Raw genomic sequence first — 19,782 nt, 5'->3', positions numbered from 1 at the left:
GTTAGAAACTTATTTGGAATAACTAGACTGGTAAGAAGTCAAGAATGAGCTGTTGTTTTTTTTTCATGTTGAAATTATTCTTCAATGTAAGATACATGCTGCTACGTTTTCAAAGTAATAAGCTCTGGTAGAAGTAGGTCAGTCCTGCAAGGGTATTGTGTGGCCAGTAGACAAGCTTCACGGACTAGTTGTTTTTTTTTTCATTTTTTTAAGTTTTCAGTGAATAAAAAGAATATTTGAACAAAAATTTTAGCCTCATTTTCACCTTCAATTGCCCCTTTTTGGGTTGGATCACACATGACCTGTCGACCTTTTTTTTTCACTTTCTCTGTCTTTTGCCAGGATTAGTCTGTTCAATCTTCTCCTCCCATTTCTTCCTTTGTCTGCCTCTCTCCTTCTTTTTCCCGTTCCTTATACAAAAGTCGTCTTATCTTATAAATCACAGACGTTACTTCCAAGGAGAAGATAATTACGCCCTACGAGTATCCATATGTCAGTCTAGTCAAGCGAGTTAATCAGTGACCTAAACTTCTGCTAAGCCATCGGCTTTCCTGTGTGATTCAGGCAACCCATTCCATGCTTTAATGGCACTAGGATCTCTTTGAGATATAAACCAGAACAAAAAAAGGGAGGGTGAAGAAAACAAGTAGATTTGGAACAAGAAAGAAGAGTAGGAAAGGGTAGTTTTAGATTTTATCATTGGTATTACGTTTAGATGAGAAAATGTTGATACTGATCAATAGCCAAAAAGGGCTTTAAAAGGGGCATCATCATTGGAGTTGAAAAGCTGACAAGTTTCAGTAGCTTTAACACCTCGGAGCTATCGTCTCAGATGAGGGAACCAAACTTTAACTACTGGTCCAAAAAGCACAGTACACACACAGCACTTGCAAAACTCAAACAATATGGAGAGACTAAGGCGTAGTCCTGACAACAAAATCACACTGATGCACTCGCTGGTCATGGCCACATTCTTGGACGCTGACGGCAGAACTAGAGAGGAGGATCCTAGCAAAAACCCAGAGATTCTACAGAAAGATCCTAGGTTTTGTATTTAAAGACCGCATCACAAACGAAGAGATTAAAGAAAAGGTTACTACAGCAAGTGGACCCCACGACGACCTGCTAACTTTTGTAAAAATAAAAACGCAAAACTAAAACTCTAAGTCCTCATTACAAGGTCTTCGGGGCTCGCAAAGGCCTTCTGAGAGGAAACAGTACCAGGAAAAAGAAGACGAGGCAGACAGAGAGAGCGATGGTAAGACAACATAAAAGAATTGACAGGCCTGCCATTGAAAGAGGTTCTATCCAAGGCAAACGACAGAGAGGAATGGAGAAATATGGTCATCACATCTTGTGTGGTGCCCCCAGGGTTCAACAGACATAGAAATAGGCGAAGGAGAAGGTGAAAGATAAAGTCTCGGAGTCACACATACGCAAGTCAGATAAAGTCCATTAAAGGTTGAGAAGGATTTCTATCAGCGCACAGTGGAGTTCTTCACCCCAAACACTAAGTGAAGTAGCCTCGATGTACGAGAACATTACTAGCACTTGGGTCACACCTTGTTTCGTCATATCCACACCAGTTGTGACCTACAAAAGGACATAAGCAATGAAGGAACATAAATTGTTTTTTTTTATACCTATTAATAAGAAAACTTCCACGTTGAAATATCGTCCATGTGACTCAGCACCTCTCTTCCTTCAAAAAAATGACGTCAGGCTATACAACCAGATTAACACCTAGATGATCAGAGAACGGAAGTTAATTCTGGTCATTTAGGGCCTAGAGTTTTCTCCCATTATGTAGGCCTATAAGAAATTCTTACTCTGTTTCTCTTTGTGCAGTTTTGACTGGGTGATCTAAGAGCGCAAGTTTCGTCTGTTCTTTTCCCATTATTTATAAGAAATTCTTCCTCTCTTCGACTCTTGGTACAGTACTTGATGGTCAATGGTGAATGTTAAGAGCGAGTGAAAAACTTGAATGGTTTGATTGGTCAAACGCGTCGAGATCACGTACAAATTCGGACGGTCAATACAAACAGACAAACCGACGGACGAGCGTTGGCCCACGTGATGGACAGCAGGAAGTGAATGCAAGGTTTCTTGTGACGTAGTCATTCATGGTTAAGGTGGGACAGGCCTGAGATCAATACGTAGACCAGCGTGTAGGAATACATAGACGGACAGGGCAGACAGACAAGACAGACGAATAGAAAGAAGAAAAGACTGGGGTTTGAAGGGTGGAGTTGTTGCATTAATTAACTAAGTGGCTATCTCAAAATGTCTACGCTACATTGCAGTCATGACAAATTTTTTTTGCCCGGGAGGGGGGCATGAAAATCCAATACATGTGTGACATCAGCGTAAAATAGTATCGAGTCCATCTGCGGGCGTTATTTACACTGTCAACAGGAGTTTCGATGGGCTGGTAGCAATGCGGGCCTGGAGTGGTCCACAGGCAGTGTTTTGAACATCGCTGCTGTATTGCGAAAGTCTCATAGCTCACGGAAATTAAACACTGTAGGACATGATATAAATTTCACCTGTTTATATAAATAATATGTTTGGTGGCTACCAGCTAAGAACTTTTTACCAATAGCTAAGAACTACCGTAACAGCTAAGAACTACTACCAACAGACAAGAACTGTACTGATAGCTAAAAAGTTCTACCAACAGCCCAAAACTTCTACAGACCGTGAAGAACTACTAACAACAGCTAAGAATTTCTACCAATAGCTAAGAATTTCTACCAATAGCTAAGGACTTCTACCAATAGCTAAGGACTTCTACCAATAGCTAAGAATTTCTACCAATAGCTAAGGACTTCTACCAATAGCTAAGGACTTCTACCAATAGCTAAGGACTTCTACCAATAGCTAAGAATTTCTACCAATAGCTAAGGACTTCTAACAACAGCTAAGAATTTCTACCAATAGCTAAGGACTTGTACATATATCTAAGAACTTCATCTATTATTAGTTGTCTATTTTTTACCAACAGGTGTCAGGGACCCCTAACATCTGAATGATTATGTCAACACAGACAGAATCACTTAAATAACACTTCTTCCCTTTCAATGTTTTAGAATCTCTGGTTAGCACTAGTTTGCTTTGACCAGTACTGACCACCTAGAGTCCTATACTGGCGTAGATTTGATGAGAAATCTTTTTAAAAAATTTCAAACCATCAAGACATTAAAATTCAGATTAGGTTTAAACTGACATATTCAAATATGTAACAAACTCAATATTGTTTTGTAATTATATTGCTTTTGTATATCGCAACTTTCATGCTGTGGTATATTATCCTTTGTCAACAAAAAGGGGGGGGGGGGGAAGAGGTGTATCTTGGAGAAGGTTTCCGTGCTGCCGCTCAGCAAACACAACTCAGCCCCAGTCGGGATTCGAACTCAAGTCCCATTGATAGGCAGCCAAGCGGCCTCGATGCTCAGCTACACATCCCACAGATATTAAACTCAGACTCTCACTGCAGCCACCATCATTCAATCCTTCAAGACTAATTCAATTTAAAACATTGTTTTCAAAGGACAACCCATTTTTTTAGGCTATTTTGTGAATTAAATCATAAATCTGGTTAAAAAAATACGATATTAAAAAATCTTTTCTGAGAATCGAACCTCCGTTTTCCAATTGGCTTCTGTTTGTAATATATATTTTAAAAGATCTAGAATCTCTATATCTAGCGTACACTTAGTAAAAAAAATGCCACTAATTTTAGCTTGTTGTCTGCCTTTTTGGACAAGTTAAAAGTTAAGTTAAAACCCAAGAGATGGTAAATAAAAAAACTCCAGACTTAAAAGTAGAGCACTTGAGATAATGGCGAGATAAAATATTTATAATTATCGGTCAATGTCTTTAAGAGGAGATGAAGATGCTGAACTGAAAATAAATGGAAGCAGACTTTAATTTTAAAGTTAATTCCTAGTTACCGACTTGTGGTAAAAGTTTTGAAGTCTTGTCTTCAATGTGGATCATGTTTTGAGAAGGTCGCTAATTTGTTTATCAGCAGCTAGCGAAGAAGGTGGTTTATGAATGAATCTCTTTATCTCTGTGTGTCCCACAGGTGGCACCTGACCTTCACCAGTCCAGCCCGATGCTTTGTACACTTTGATGTTTGTCCGTCTTGATCACATAGCCATCTCCGCCCCTGGCATGCTTTAAGTTTTTCTACCACCTGCTCTTCATTACAGATACCAAATATATATATATATAGTTCTGACCAGTAGAGTAGCAAGTGAAATATAAGGTATTCTTCTATATCTATACAATATCAACAATATATAGCCTGGGAATAAATGTTAATCCTCGATATAGGGGCCTATGTATATAATTACGAGCATTAGCATTTCTTCCCAGGCTATGTATTGATTTTGTTTGGAATGTCTTCTCTTTTATTTATTGTGTGTATATTTAACAATTCAATTACCCCCCCCCCCACGACCCCTTTTTAACGTTCCGCTCTAACACATAACCTTTAACCTTTGAATTATAATATTTGTTTCGTTATATCGAACAGCCTGCTTTTTTCTCTCTCTCTTTCTCTCTTATTTTATTTTTTTAAAAACCTTTTCTCTCAGCCTTGCGCCTCGTAATGCTCTCCCACTTAGACTTTTAACTTGACTTCAAACGGTCCGCTATTTCTCTCCCTGGGACTTTACTACCTTAGCTCTCTCTTTTTCTATGTATATCTCTTCCTCTCTCTCTCCTTCTCTCTCCCTCTCTGGAGGCTTCCCAACACCACTACCATCACCACTTTTGCACACTGCGCATCGTAATGCTTGCCCATATAGTCTCCTTCTAACTCTCCTCTTTTCTGTCCTTCTCTCTCTCTATCTCTCTCTCCTTGACCCTCCCTCTCCTTGCCTTTCTCTCTCTTTGCCCCTCCCTCTCCTTGCCTTTCTCTCTCCTTGACCCCCTTCTCTCTCTCCTTGACTCTCTCTCTCTCTCTCTCCTTGCCTATCTCACTCTTCTCTCTGACACCCAAACCTTTTTTTTTTTTTTTGCAACCTGCTTATCGTAATAGTCTCCAACAAAGACTTTTGACTTCAATCGGAACAACCCCCCTCCCTTCCACACACAAACAAGTTCACATCGTTTTGGCCAGAAAATTTCAAGTTTCTTGCCCCCCCCCCAAGCAAAATTCCAGATTGAAATATTTAAAAGGTTCTTTTTTTTTTACTTCTCGTGTCAATCCCCTCAAACCATAATAAATGAAATATAACTCTTTTTCAAAAACATACACACTAACAATATTCATAGCTCCTGACAATATATTTGGTATTTTAGAGAGGGAAAAAAATGAAAACTATCAATTTGGATTTGTTGGTTAACTTTTTCAACTGCGCACAATGGCGAAGTACACACCACAGAATTATTTCTTTAATTTTTTTTTAAAATCACTGACCTATGGTTTTAATACACCTTTTGCACACGCCATGGACATAATAAGATTTGTCTTCGAGTCCGAAGGTCAGTGAGGAATGAGGAATACATGCATTCACGCAGTTATTTCCTATTTTAAAAAAATACGGAAGTCTTTTTGTGTTATTATACATTTACATTTCTGCTTTATAAAAGAAAATGCGGTCTTTTTGGGAAAAAAGAAAAACAAAACACAAAAGTTTAGAGAACTTGCGTTTTTTTCGCGAATTGCGGTGTTCAGGCTGCGAATCTTGTGAAAACCGTGTCTTAGTAAGCACATACAAGGTAAAAGTAACCTGTGTACGAAATTTCATGCGAATCCGTACGGCAGATGTCTTAATGGCGGACTGCCTATATGGACCTTCGAACAAATACCCGGTGGGCCGGTACCTACCGAAATGGCCTCGTGAATGCCAGTAAATTCTATTAACATTTTAAAATATTCTCTTTAAAAGCAACACTTTCAGAGTCGTGATTTAAAAAAAAAACGGTTAACATGTGACCAACATAACGACCAACCGCCATTACTTTCACCAACCATAGTCAGGTACTCACTGGAGTCTTCACCGAGATTCGAACCCAAGGCCCCAGGTTCGGAAGCCAAGCGTTTAACCATTCTGCCACTGCGCCCCTATGACCATGTGGGATGGGCAGTATTGAAGGAGGAGGAGGAAGTCCATATGCATGAGATAGGAGTAAAACTGAATCATAAACAATAAGTTTGTTAATGGAGGATCTTCAGATGCCTTGAATGTAAATGTCAAGTACATGTATATGTTAATGTATATGGTAGCAGGAATTGTTTCACATTAAGAAATTCCCGTTTCCAAATTGTATCCTTTATTCATTTAGTAATAGAGCTAATAAATTATTCATGTAGCTAACTACTTTCGATGCATTATTAACCCGTACACAATATTTTGAGGACTGATATTATTGGATGCTAATCTTATGGTAGACAATCTGTGGCCCGAATTGTATAGAAATACCGGGGCCGATTTTGACACCCAGTCCGCCCCTGGCAGATGATGATCTCTAGATACATAGATACTGTACTGCGTAGCCAGTTAGGCTAGGGAAAAGGAGGATTCCATCTCTCTTCGCCTCAGCCTGGCGCCTTCTTTGAATCGTCCGCCCAGGGGAAGTGGATAGGGTAAAAACGAGAGCGAACATAGCCTCCAGTGGGCTACCAAACGTACGCTCTAGACGGCAACCTGCGGCTCGCGAGCCACATGCGGCTCTTTGGAAGTTAAGCTGCGGCTCTTTAGTTCCGTACTCCAATATTATTTATTTCATCGAAAAAAAAATTGAATCGATTAAGTAAGATTTGGCACCGATTCTATCTCTCAGACACTTGTACTTGATTTTCATCGCACCCCTCCCAATGTCTTCAAATGTAACATATTTGCAGATGGAAGATATTCAACTTTCTTCTGCCTTATCAATGAAATAGATAATTCTTGCGACATAAAAGACACGACACAAGTTAGCTTTCTTTCAGGTATATGTCTTCCCAAGCATTGCTAGCGCTCTCGTGATAAACTAGAGGAGAAGATTTAGCGAACGCCGTGCAAAAATGCCTTGAAGACAATAAGATCGATTTAAATAAACTTATTTCAACAGCAACAGATGGAGCCAGAAGTATGACAGGAAAAAATAAGGCAGAATCTGCGAGTCTCCACGTATTTCTTACGTTTCACTGACTACTCCAGCAAGAAGTGCTAGTCAATAGCACTCTACCATCCTCAGTTTAAAGAATTCTTAAACGAAATGGAGACTCAATATTCCGACCTTCTTCTTCCCAATAAAGTGCGATGGCTTTCTACAGGTATGGTGTTGAAACTTCCAGCTTTGTGCTTGAATGAAATAAATGCATTCCTAAATGATAAAAGTATTAATCACCCTGAATTAGAGGGCGACAAATGGTTGCAAAAATGTTACTCCATGATGGATATATCAGCAAAAGTAAATAAGATGAATCTAAAACTACAAGAAAATGAAAACACAGCCGATGTTTTGGTAGAAGATCAGAGCGGTGGCTGAGCAGTAAAGCGCTTGGCTTCCAAACCGGAGTCCCATGTTAGAATCTTGGTGAAGACTGGGATTTTTAATCTCTGGGTATTTTTAGGCGCTTCTAAATCCATCCAGCTCTAATGGATAACTGACATTCGTTGGGAAAAATAAAGGCGGTTGGTCGTTGTGCTGGTCACATGACACCCTCGTTAACCGTGGACAACAGAAAGAGATGACTTTTACATCATCTACCCTATAGATCGCAAGGTCTGAAAGGGGAACTTTACTTATTCAGAGCGGCAAATTACTACATTTTCACTTTCTAAAGCAATATCGCGATAAAACCAGTTGACAGGAACTACTTTAGCACGGTTATTTTTTTTTTTAAATGCAGATGAATTTGCTGAGAGAATGGAGCATCTCAAAACCAAACAAAACCATTCTAGCATTCATAATAAGTATCCTCAACACAAATAGTAACGAAATCCACATTAAGCCATTTGGAATTGATACTGGACTTTAAAAAGTAAAGCTTTTTGGAGTGGAGAATTTACAGATTTGAAAAGCAGCCTGGAAGAGTTGGAGGTCCAGAAATGTTTGTACGTAACGCAACAAAAGTGGACAGCTATCCAAGAAATGCCGCTAGATATTCGACACCTGGAACTGTCTTCCATATTTCTACAGTGAAGTGAAACGTTTGGCAATAGGAGTGCTAACTATATTTGGATTGACATATTCATGCGAGCAAGCATTCTCTTACATGAATATAATTAAACCTAAAGTAAGAAGACAACTAACAAATGAAAATTTAGAGTCTTGTTTGAAACAAAAAACAACAAGTTATGAGCCAAATGTATACAAACTTTCTAAAACTAAAGCCATCGCTTCTATTGAATTTGTTTGCTCAATTATTTTGTTATTGAAGTACAAGTTAGTGTTGTATGTAAATGGTTAATTCTTTTAATTTATTTACTTACATAATAAGTAATTATTTAATAATTCCATAAATATTTTATCTAATTTGTTGTGAAAAACACTAGTCATATCTAAATAAATAGATATTTTCTTATGAATAAATAGATTCGTTTTTCTTTATCTTTATCCAAGAACTTTATTTATGCGAGTACTATTTGTAGTTGGCAAGAAAAAAACTTTGTGGCTCTTTAAAAACTTTCAAAAATGGAAATTGTAATTTTTGGCTCTTCCGACTCAAAAGGTTGCCTACCCCTGGTCTAGCGAGCATACCAGCACGTGATCAGGATCGAATAAAGGCTTGCTTACCCTGTCCCAGCAACTGAATCGTTCCCTAGCAGGTACCATACGTGTGGGGATGGGTCTTCCACGGTTTGATTCGGTACATTATAGGAATAATTAGAGTCCCCTCATGGGGTCGGCCTATGACGTTGGCTCAAGGAGTCGTGTCTCATAAAATGCCCAACTTCCAATCCTGGAAACGGGATAAAATCCTTTCCGGGCTCAAATGTTCATGAAAGGGATTTTCTCGAACTTTTTTGGACATTTCGACGAGGCGTAGGGCAACTGTTCATTGTGTCAAATTAATACGCGTAGTTCGTAATTATATTCTAGTATATGGTAGGTCTATAACGTCTATAACTTTAAAGATTAGGCCTATGTAAAAATGTTTCCGTCATCTGAAATTATTCTAGCAAAAAAAAAAAAAAGTAAAGTTCCCCCTTTCAGACCTTGCGATATATGAGGCAGATGGTGTAAGGCTCATCTGTTTCTATGGCCCACGGTTAACGAACAGGGTGTCATTGGGCCAGCACAACGACCAAACGCATTTACTTTTCCCCAACTAATGTCAGAGCTGGGTGGCCCCAAGAGCGCCCTAAAATCCCGAAACTCAAATCCCAGTCTTCACCAGGATTCGAACCCTGAACCCTCGGTTCGGAAGCCAAGCGCTTTACCACTCAGCCATCGTGTCTCTTGAAAGGATTCTAGAGAAACAAAATGGCGTCCGGAAAGCCTGCTTGATGTACTTTAAGAAGTGACTTTGATTATCTTTTGACATGCTATGCGTCATTAAAGATCACTAACCGGAAGGAGTAACAGGAGACGAAATGTTTCGTTGCACGATTCGTTACGGCGAACACACACACACACAGATGCACAAAATAATCACACAAGCGCACGCGCTGCGAATAATATGTGTATCGTGATTGGTCAGTTATCCTCTCCACCGTCGCCTCCTCAAATGAAGTAAGGATACCATTTAGAATAGGCGGAATAGATCCACCCTCTTGACTCTTGCGGTCAACTTGTCCAGATGATGATCCGACTCAGATTAAACTAATGGGAAAAGATAATAAAATTGAATTTAAATCGCTCTAGAAAAATATATTTGTTAAGTTTTGTCATTATTTATTTTATTTGTTACAATGTCAGTGTCAGCCAGACGTCTACATGCTCAGTGTCACGTAATGAATGAGCTGGTCAAATTTTTAGGAAGAGTTTTACGTCATCACTGCTAATAAAATTAGTAATGGGTTATCTTTCTTTGATTTCCTGGAGTTATCTACCCTGACATTTTTTTTAAAAACTTTGTTGCTTTAATGCAGCGGTTCTCAACCTTTTAAGCTCGGCGACCCCATTTTATGATCCCCCACTCTGTGGCGACCCCCCAGCCAACACACACATACAGCAATAGAAGAGTAGGCAATAATCATCCATATTTTCGATGGTCTTAGGCGACCCCTGGCAAATGGTCAATCGACCCCCAAGGGGTCGCGACCCACAGGTTGAGAACCCCTGCTTTAATGTGTTTGATTAGTTTCTTTGATCATGGTTATTCTGTTTGTTTATACAACATACACTGGTCTAATTACAGTTTTTAATTAATCTTAAGAAGTTGCTTTTTTTATTTAAAAAAATGATCTTTTTGTAGATAATTAAAATGTCTGAAAACTGATCAAGAAGATCAAGGTCTAGGATGATCAAAGGTCACGCAATTTTCAGAAGAATTCTAAACACGAACGATCTCTCGGTATTTAGATGTACAAAGTATGAAAAAAAAAAAAGGGGGGGGGTAGAGTAGGAGAGATTGGTGGGTTAGAAAGAAGAGTTTGAAACGCTCATTAATTAGAAAAAGGAATTTATCGATCATACCTCATCGATCGATCTTCCTTCGATTAGTTGAACGATGGATAAGATAAGCTTTGAACTCTTTCAACTCTTTTTACTAAGAAATAAACGTTTGAGTATCCATCTAATGGAGTGTGTTGCTATGGTGACGATGAGAAGAAATTAGCGATTGGATAATGGCTATGCTGAGTGAATGATGCAAGATAATCGGCATTGTCGTAAGCTGACTTAGGTACGCCAGACGACTCAAGAATGCCAGAGTATAAAAATGTGTTTTTGTTTTTTGTTATGAGATTTTTTAAATTACCATTTTTATGTTATTACAAAAGTGTATCAATTTTATTTCATTTCATAAAATGTATCTATGTTATAATAAAAGTTAAGGTTAGTAATGTCACGTCACTGGTGACACCTCATTGTTCACAAATTGAGGACAGTTTACCTATCTCAAATTAGGTCACGCGTACCCACGCTTAGATGCCAGAAAGACGCTGATTAAAACTTAGTTCAAGGCTACAGCAGGGAAACATAATTAACGTAGGTTAAATTAAAAACAATTAAAAGGAAAATTAAATGTAAACGGGTCAAGGAGTCAAGGATGGGTATTGAGATGTCACGGTTCTTTATTCTAAGGAAAGATATAAAAGGAGGAGGAGTAGCTTGGGACGAGAGAGAGAGAGAGAGAGAGAAAGAGAGAGGAGAGAGAAAGAGAGAGGAGAGAGAAAGAGAGGAGAGAGAGAGAGAGAGAGAAAGAGAGAGAGAGAGAAAGAGAGAGGAGAGAGAAAGAGAGAGAGAGAGAGAGAGAGAGAGAGAGAGAAAGTTAGACTTAGAAGTCGCTAGTTTTAAAGTAAATAGTTACTCATTTTATTGATCATTATTACTGTATCCTGTATATGCTTTATATATTTTTGTACATACATTTATTATTTCAAGTTTGGGTTTAAAATTATTAAAACTCCAGAAAAACATATCAGCACTTTGTGACTCCATTAATTATTAAAGTGTTTGAACTATAATCAAGGCACCTCCGAACCTGCATATGTCACAAGTTTATCTCATCAAGTCCAAAAAACATAATAAACACGTGAAAGTAATATTCAAATTATTTCAAGTTTGTAAGTTTATAAAAAGCTTATAGCAGTTGAGTTGTCTACCAGCAGTTTAGTTGTCTACCAGCAGTTTAGTTGTCTACCAGCAGTTTAGTTGTCTCCAGCAGTTTAGTTGTCTACCAGCAGTTTAGTTGTCTACCAGCAGTTTGGTTGTCTACCAGCAGTTTAGTTGTCTACCAGCAGTTTAGTTGTCTACCAGCAGTTTAGTTGTCTCCAGCAGTTTAGTTGTCTACCAGCAGTTTAGTTGTCTACCTGCAGTTTGGTTGTCTACCAGCAGTTTAGTTGTCTACCAGCAGTTTAGTTGTCTCCAGCAGTTTAGTTGTCTACCAGCAGTTTAGTTGTCTCCAGCAGTTTAGTTGTCTACCAGCAGTTTAGTTGTCTACCAGCAGTTTAGTTGTCTACCAGCAGTTTAGTTGTCTACCAGCAGTTTAGTTGTCTACCAGCAGTTTGGTTGTCTACCAGCAGTTTAGTTGTCTACCAGCAGTTTAGTTGTCTACCAGCAGTTTAGTTGTCTCCAGCAGTTTAGTTGTCTCCAGCAGTTTAGTTGTCTACCAGCAGTTTAGTTGTCTACCAGCAGTTTAGTTGTCTACCAGCAGTTTAGTTGTCTACCAGCAGTTTAGTTGTCTACCAGCAGTTTAGTTGTCTACCAGCAGTTTAGTTGTCTACCAGCAGTTTGGTTGTCTACCAGCAGTTTGGTTGTCTACCAGCAGTTTGGTTGTCTACCAGCAGTTTAGTTGTCTACCAGCAGTTTAGTTGTCTACCAGCAGTTTAGTTGTCTACCAGCAGTTTAGTTGTCTACCAGCAGTTTAGTTGTCTACCAGCAGTTTAGTTGTCTACCAGCAGTTTAGTTGTCTACCAGCAGTTTAGTTGTCTACCAGCAGTTTAGTTGTCTACCAGCAGTTTAGTTGTCTACCAGCAGTTTAGTTGTCTACCAGCAGTTTAGTTGTCTACCAGCAGTTTAGTTGTCTACCAGCAGTTTAGTTGTCTACCAGCAGTTTAGTTGTCTACCAGCAGTTTAGTTGTCTACCAGCAGTTTAGTTGTCTCCAGCAGTTTAGTTGTCTACCAGCAGTTTAGTTGTCTACCAGCAGTTTAGTTGTCTACCAGCAGTTTGGTTGTCTACCAGCAGTTTAGTTGTCTACCAGCAGTTTAGTTGTCTACCAGCAGTTTAGTTGTCTACCAGCAGTTTAGTTGTCTACCAGCAGTTTAGTTCCTCAACAATATTCCCTTAAATAGTTTCATTGTTTCTATTTGGTGTAGTGTGCACAGTGCACGCTATTTATAAACGAAACTCATTTTATATTAAATTAAATGTTGTAGAGGTCACTTCCAGCTTGCTAATAAACGGAGAAGCCTTCCATCTCTAACGTACGGCTCCCCAGCACCCTGCTACCTCAGAAAGCCCCTGAGGCATCATAGGTTTGGAACTGCCCTATCTATCACCCAGCCATTCTACCAACCGCTCACTGCGATGAATTTACGGAACTTAGAGCTCAACTTTCTAGAACAATCTTGTTTCTCCAAAAGTAGTCTACACTTCTTTCAGATCAGCGATATATTTTATATCTTGCTTGTTTAGTTTTTTTTTTAACCAGACTTTCTCAGCTAACTGGTTCTAGCAACGTTCGGGCATGTCATGGTTCAAGGCTAAACATTGATTTATGGAAAAGTAAGCATCTTGACCTCTGTCTCTATAAAGCGGTTCACCTCTGACCTTTTAAGATTCTATGAGCATTTCCCTTACAGCTTTTTCAACTTTTCCAGATCGGTACTTGCACTTCAAATAATATTTTGTCTCTCTCTATATACATAATAAGCCCTTAGGATGCGTGATCGAGTGGCATAGTACTCTAGAGCTTGGCTACCTATGTAGGGGGCTCGAGATTCGACACCCGACTGGAGCAGAGTTGTGTTTACTGAGCGCCTAAAGGCAGCACGGAAAACCTTCTCCCAGATACCCCTCCCAAACTGGTCTACAAATGAGATTGGAATATAGCGCTCTGAGCATGCTATAAGCATGAAGGTAGCGCTACATAATTTTTGTTTATTTTTTTTTTTGTTTTTTTTTTTTTGTCTCTGCTTTTCATTTCTGTAACTGTGAAGTTGGCTCATTCCTTCCCCCACCCCAACCCACACACATACATAAACTGTTTAGGATTGTGATAAGTATTTAGTTGGACTCCTTTCTAAAGAGGTAGCCTGGCTTAATGGGTTTTGCAAGGTGTGATGTGTTTGCTATTCTCCCGCCGTCACAGGTTTCGGGTGATAGATACACACAAGCTGTGGCATGTGCATTAAATGGTAGATATTTTGAATTGTAAGCGATAACTAATTCACTGCAACATTAATGAGATGATTCTAGTTGGTACAAAAGGAAGATAAATTTCATTTACGTTTTGCTGTTAACGAGCAGATGACAGATTTATCTTCTCTTGGTCACCAAGCAGAATGAAGGTAAACTATTTGTTCAAATTTATTTTCGCTGAAAAAAATGAAATTAATTCATTAAAAAAAAAAGTCATAATTTAAACCAAAAATACATTTATGGTGTTTGAATTGTAACCCAAAATATATTGTTGTAACTCCGCTCCCGCGCCACACTGGTGGTGCGACTCAGAGCACCATTCAACACAAGTAGTACGAGACATGTTGATTCTACATGAAGAAGGACTGTTGTAGATCCGGCTGGAGTTCTGGGAGTCTGAACAGCCTGGGGCTAAGTGCAGCTAGAGTTCACTTACTTGAGTTATTCCTTTTGATTCCATGTGGAACATAGGGCCGCAACAGTACTTCAAGACTCTGTTCTGGTCAACTCCCCTCGGGTCGATGTCCATCCTACTCTCTTTGCTTCTTGGTCTACTGATTTCTTCCAAATGTTTTGTTTTGGGTTTTCGTCATCAGTAGAGTTGTCAGCACACCATCGTCTCATGGACTTTGACTGGTGTACGTTATAGGCTGTTCTTAAGTGGAATCACCCTTTATAAACCAAGGTCTTTTAAACCAAGGTCTTTTAAACTAAGGTCTTTTAAACCAAGGTCTTTTGAACCAAGGTCTTTTAAACCAAGGTGTTTTAAACCAAGGTGTTTTTAAACCAAGGTCTTTTGAACCAAGGTCTTTTAAACCAAGGTCTTTTAAACCAAGGTCTTTTGAACCAAGGTCTTTTGAACCAAGGTCTTTTAAACCAAGGTCTTTTAAACCAAGATCTTTTAAACCAAGGTCTTTTGAACCAAGGTCTTTTGAACCAAGGTCTTTTAAACCAAGGTGAACCAAGGTCTTTTGAACCAAAGTCTTTTAAACCAAGGTCTTTTGAACCAAGGCCTTTTGAACCAAGGTCTTTTAAGCCAAGGTCTTTTGAACCAAGGTCTTTTGAACCAAGGTCTTTTAAACCAAGGTCTTTTGAGCCAAGGTCTTTTGAACCAAGGCCTTTTGAACCAAGGCCTTTTGAACCAAGGTCTTTTTGGCTTTGCGTTGTTGTGGTTTGTGAAGCCGTGCATTTCTTTAAAGGTCGAGATTTCTATACACACGCCCTACCCTCCTCCTTGGTCTGGGCTTGGGACCGACAAGGTGCTTCGCGAAGGTTACCTCTTGGTGGAGTTCGATAGACTTAGTTGTTTTTTCTTATTGTTGTTTTAAGAAGCAGTGGAATAAATCACTCTGCCTACAAAAAATCAATGTATACCAAGCAGTAGTTCTCTCAACCCTTCTATATGGATCTGAGACATGGGTATTGTACAGAGAACGACAAAGACTACTTGAACGCTTTCACCAAAGATTTTTTCGCTCCACCATATGGTGACATGACCGTTCTACAAACAGCGATGTCCTTGCGAACGCCAGTAGGGACAGTGTCACTTTGTGTATTTCTATATTTATTTAACACCTCTTCTGGAGTTATTAGAGTGTCTCTTGTGAATTGGCTGACTGGTCTTCACTTCACTTTTATTGCTGTCGCGTATGGCTACTACTGAGTACTATAACAGCAAACATGTAGATTCAGAACTAAACTTGATTGTAGGAGACATCACATTTTTAAGTATTAAATAACAACTCACTGGCAAGTCCAGCCATAAAGAATCACATATCATATCTCACAAATTTACTTATAGAGTCACATAGAATATATCAAATGCACAATATGTTGGTGATGACTTTTAAACAAGAATAATTCATACGTCTATCCTCTTCTATGACCATGGTAACTACTGATTTCTGACCATGTGGGCAACTATCAAAGCGAGACTTTTTACCCATAATTCACAACTAGATTTCATTTTCCACGTGAAACACAATAAAATAAGTGTACTCCGTGATTCCCGACTAGTTCATGTCACAAAAGCTATCAAACAATGATGTAACAGACAGTATAGAGGGACTTTTTGTGTTCCGACTGTTACGATAGGCAGGGCACGTATCCCGTATGGGGGACGAACGTATGCCAAAAGCAGTCTTTTTTTGGTAAGCTGAAAGGTGGTCGACGTAACAGAGGTGCCCCATGGAAACGCTTTTAACACCATTTTAGGCGCCAACTTGCTGTAACTGACATAGAAGAGAGCACCTGGTTGCAGGCGGCTTAGGAACGAGACAGCTGGCTACTTATAGACGCCGAGGGATACACACTTGAGTCCAAAAGAAATTCCGCTGTCGAGGACAGACGTAGGCGACGAAGAAAAATCTAACCCTAACCCCTAACCCATCGGACAATGGTTATGCCTGCGCTGGTGTGGCAAAGTATGTAGGTCACAGCTGGGCTGCGTAGCCACGGGAAATACTGCATTTCTCATTAATCTTTGGACTCGAAGACAAGCCTTATTATTATTTAATTAGCAGCTCAGAGTAATGAGTTAATTAGTAGGGCTGCCGGGTCGCTTGGTGTGGTCGGGGCCATTTATTCATTCTGATCAAATTTGACATTCCTAGCACTGTAAAAAAAAAAATCGTACCCCGCCAAAAAAAAATAAAATGTTCAAAAAGTTTTGGAATTCCACATCTTGTTCTATAACTGTTCAAACGTTGATTCTTAATAAATAACTTCATACGGCGTAAAATCAACTAAGGACAAGAATTTATTCTATTAGAAATTGTGATACAAACTCATTTTGTCTTAGAGATTAAAATCTGAACAAACAATTTTTACGTTCATATGTCAATGTCATCTGTCCATTGTGCAACAAATATAGTAACATAATTTCTTCCTTCTGCTCAATAGGACGTAGTATAAACATTTGTAACTTTCGAAATTCAAAATAAATTTTGTCGCCTTACTGTGTTACACTGTAGCGTTTTAGAAGTCAGGAAAGAAAGGAGGCCCGGGGGGGGGGGGGGCGGGGGCGGGAGGGAAATTCCCACCACAACGGATACGCTTACCGCACTCATTGGAATCACGTCTGCGAGTGGACAATGTCGAACAAGTGTTGACCCCGCCCCCCCCCCCAAAACACACAGTCCATTTTATTTTTTTTTTTTTGTTTGTTTGTTTGTTTTACTACTATTTCCAAGGTTTTTTGTTTTGTTCTCTATATTTATTGTCATGCTGAATGTCAGATTGTGGGAGTGGCAATATAAGAAGAGCTTCAAATGCCAATAAGTCGCCAATCTTATTTAGATAATAAACATTAACTTTATAAGTATTACTTGCAAACATTGCCATATTGCTGTTTAAAAATACGCTTTGTTTACTCTGTGAAGTTCTTTGAGTGTGAAATGTTCTCTGTATTACTTTAAATACCTCTTCTAATATTGTCATAACGTCTGTTGAGTACTAAATAAATATCCTTCTTCACATCCAATTTGTTGTACTATTTGCTGTCGCGTATATCCACTATAATTAGCACAACACAACATGTATTAAAATTCACTGATTCAAGTCTGACTTAGCAGATACACATTAATTGTTATAAGATAACAATTTATAATATACTGCCAACTTCAGCCATCAATAAGCACATATAATGTTTCACATTAATCAATTCAGAAATCCACTCCAATATACATACATAAATGACACCACTAGTAATACTTCCTATTATACGTCTAACCACTTCTATGTCCAAGGTACCTACTTATAACTAACTGCATTAACACCCATACACTTCCAGAACATGGTGACTACTGACTTCTAAACATGTGGTCGACTCTCAGAACGAGATTTCTTTACCCATAACTCCACTGTGGATCCTTGTTTCTCACGTGACACATTATGGACGCAAATATAAAGTGTGCTCCGTGCTTCCCAATTAGACCGTGTCACAATAGCTACTAAATAATGATGTGACATACTCCCTTAGACCGTGTCACAATAGCTACTAAATAATGATGTGACATACTCCCTTAGACCGTGTCACAATAGCTACTAAATAATGATGTGACATACTCCCTTAGACCGTGTCACAATAGCTACTAAATAATGATGTGACATACTCCCTTAGACCGTGTCACAATAGCTACTAAATAATGATGTGACATACTCCCTTAGACCGTGCCACAGCAGCTACTAAATAATGATGTGACATACTCCCTTCTAAATATACCCTTAGCGCCCCCCCCCTCCTCGCCTATACGCTTATAATTGAAAGGTAGAATTAATTATTAATTTTGTGTTTGTTAATGTTGATACAAAAAGCTGCCAAGAAATTGGGCTTCGCTACACAGGCGCAACGTTGCGCACGGGGGGGGGGGGGGGCTCGGTCGTTAGGTGAGACCACTAGGCCAATAAAGTAGCAAATCAAGACTCCCGCTGGAGCAGTACTGTTGCGGTACTTCCCACACGCCGTGCCTCAAGGCACAAATGACGAACGCCGGACAGTGTGGTATATAGAAGGGAAATAAGTGGAATGCACCTGTGAACTTAGTCGAGCGTCCTTGGTTACGAGTCGCCGGAAATGGAGATGTGATACATAGACAACTGCTTGGAGCTCTCCGAAACAGAACATTTGCTTAGCCACTCCGGCGTAATGGAGCTTTTGGCGGCCTAGAGTTTCAAGATCCTCGGATCAACTATCTCGATAATTACAACTTTGGTAGACGACGACCTCATAGTCCAAATATTCCGTGCAACGATCAGCCTTTGTTTTGAGTGTTGTGAATTAAACAACATTAATTTAAAAAAACATAGACGCAAAAATCCACTGGACCATAAAGAAAGCACCACATAACTGATATGCAAATCAGCTCTAATTAAACATAACTTAGAGACATTTTTTTTTCATGAAATTATTAGGGCTAGGGAATGAATCAATACTGTTTAGCTTTAAAGGAGATTAACAAAGTCTTTGACACCTGTTGTTATGAATGCGATTAAGAGTTCTGTGTGTGTGTGTTTGAACTTTTATCACAATTGTGTTAAAGTCTTTATTTCTTCTTCTTCTACTAGCCAGCTTTATTGCTGCTGAGCTGTGAGCTCTTTTGCAGACTGTGCCAAGGAAAAAAAAAAGTGTGCTGTTTTCTTCAGTTGTTCAGCACTGCCGTACAGGGTGTTGGTTATGTTGGGCTGTAGTGGAAGTGGGGTCTGCCTAAGGTGGATTAGGGAGGGGGCATTCAAAGAGGATATGGTTTACGGTTTCAAAGGGGTGGGCGCAGTGTCTGCAAAGGGGGAGTTGTGTGGACTTTATTTTGTTCAGATGGTAATTTAATAGTGTTGTGTGTGTGTGTCCTGTTCTTAGCTGGAAAATTGTGGATTGTTCTTTGCGGGGGAGGAAGTTAATAATGTCCAGTTTGTTGGGCGTAGTAATTTCTTTGTACATCGCTCTGCCTGTGTTTCCTGATGCCCATTGGTTGAGCCACTCCTCTTTGTGATTGTTGACTAACATTGACCTTAGGGTGAGGTAGTTAACATGTCTATCTGGTTGTTCCATAGATGAACCTGCCTTTGATAGCTTATCTGCCTTTTCATTTCCCATGATGCCAATGTGTCCAGGGATCCACTGTAGTGTGATATTGATTTTTAATTTTGATATCATCTGGTGGATTATCACAATAATTCAGGGCATTCTCCCCATCAGCTTCTTGTTTTGTAAATACTATTCAAAACCAATGACGGTCAAATCCAAGCAGATATCCCCATCTTTCTAACATCACCTCTTTCCAACTGGTACAGTTTCATGAAATAACAAATACTAG

At 39.3% G+C, this 19,782-nt stretch overlaps 1 protein-coding gene across 2 annotated transcripts in view; it reads left to right on the top strand.

Annotated features, from left to right (window-relative positions):
- Nucleotides 1-19,782, top strand: part of LOC106051609 (putative inactive carboxylesterase 4) — a 68,535-nt gene that overhangs the window by 44,748 nt on the left and 4,005 nt on the right. Inside the window, exon 1 of one of the 2 annotated variants that reach the window (XM_056027838.1) lies at nt 13,864-14,121. The exons of the other annotated variant lie outside the window; for it this stretch is intronic. Within the exon in view, the coding sequence (XP_055883813.1) occupies nt 14,116-14,121 (6 nt within the window). The 5' untranslated portion in view covers nt 13,864-14,115. Of the gene's footprint in view, nt 1-13,863; nt 14,122-19,782 lie in introns of those variants that run through there. 2 annotated transcript variants of the gene reach the window in all.

Source organism: Biomphalaria glabrata, chromosome 4 (assembly GCF_947242115.1).
Source record: "Biomphalaria glabrata chromosome 4, xgBioGlab47.1, whole genome shotgun sequence".
Taxonomy (NCBI): domain Eukaryota; kingdom Metazoa; phylum Mollusca; class Gastropoda; family Planorbidae; genus Biomphalaria; species Biomphalaria glabrata.
The sequence above is the reverse complement of the archived record's forward strand: the minus strand, read 5'-3'. Positions and strand labels throughout refer to the sequence as shown.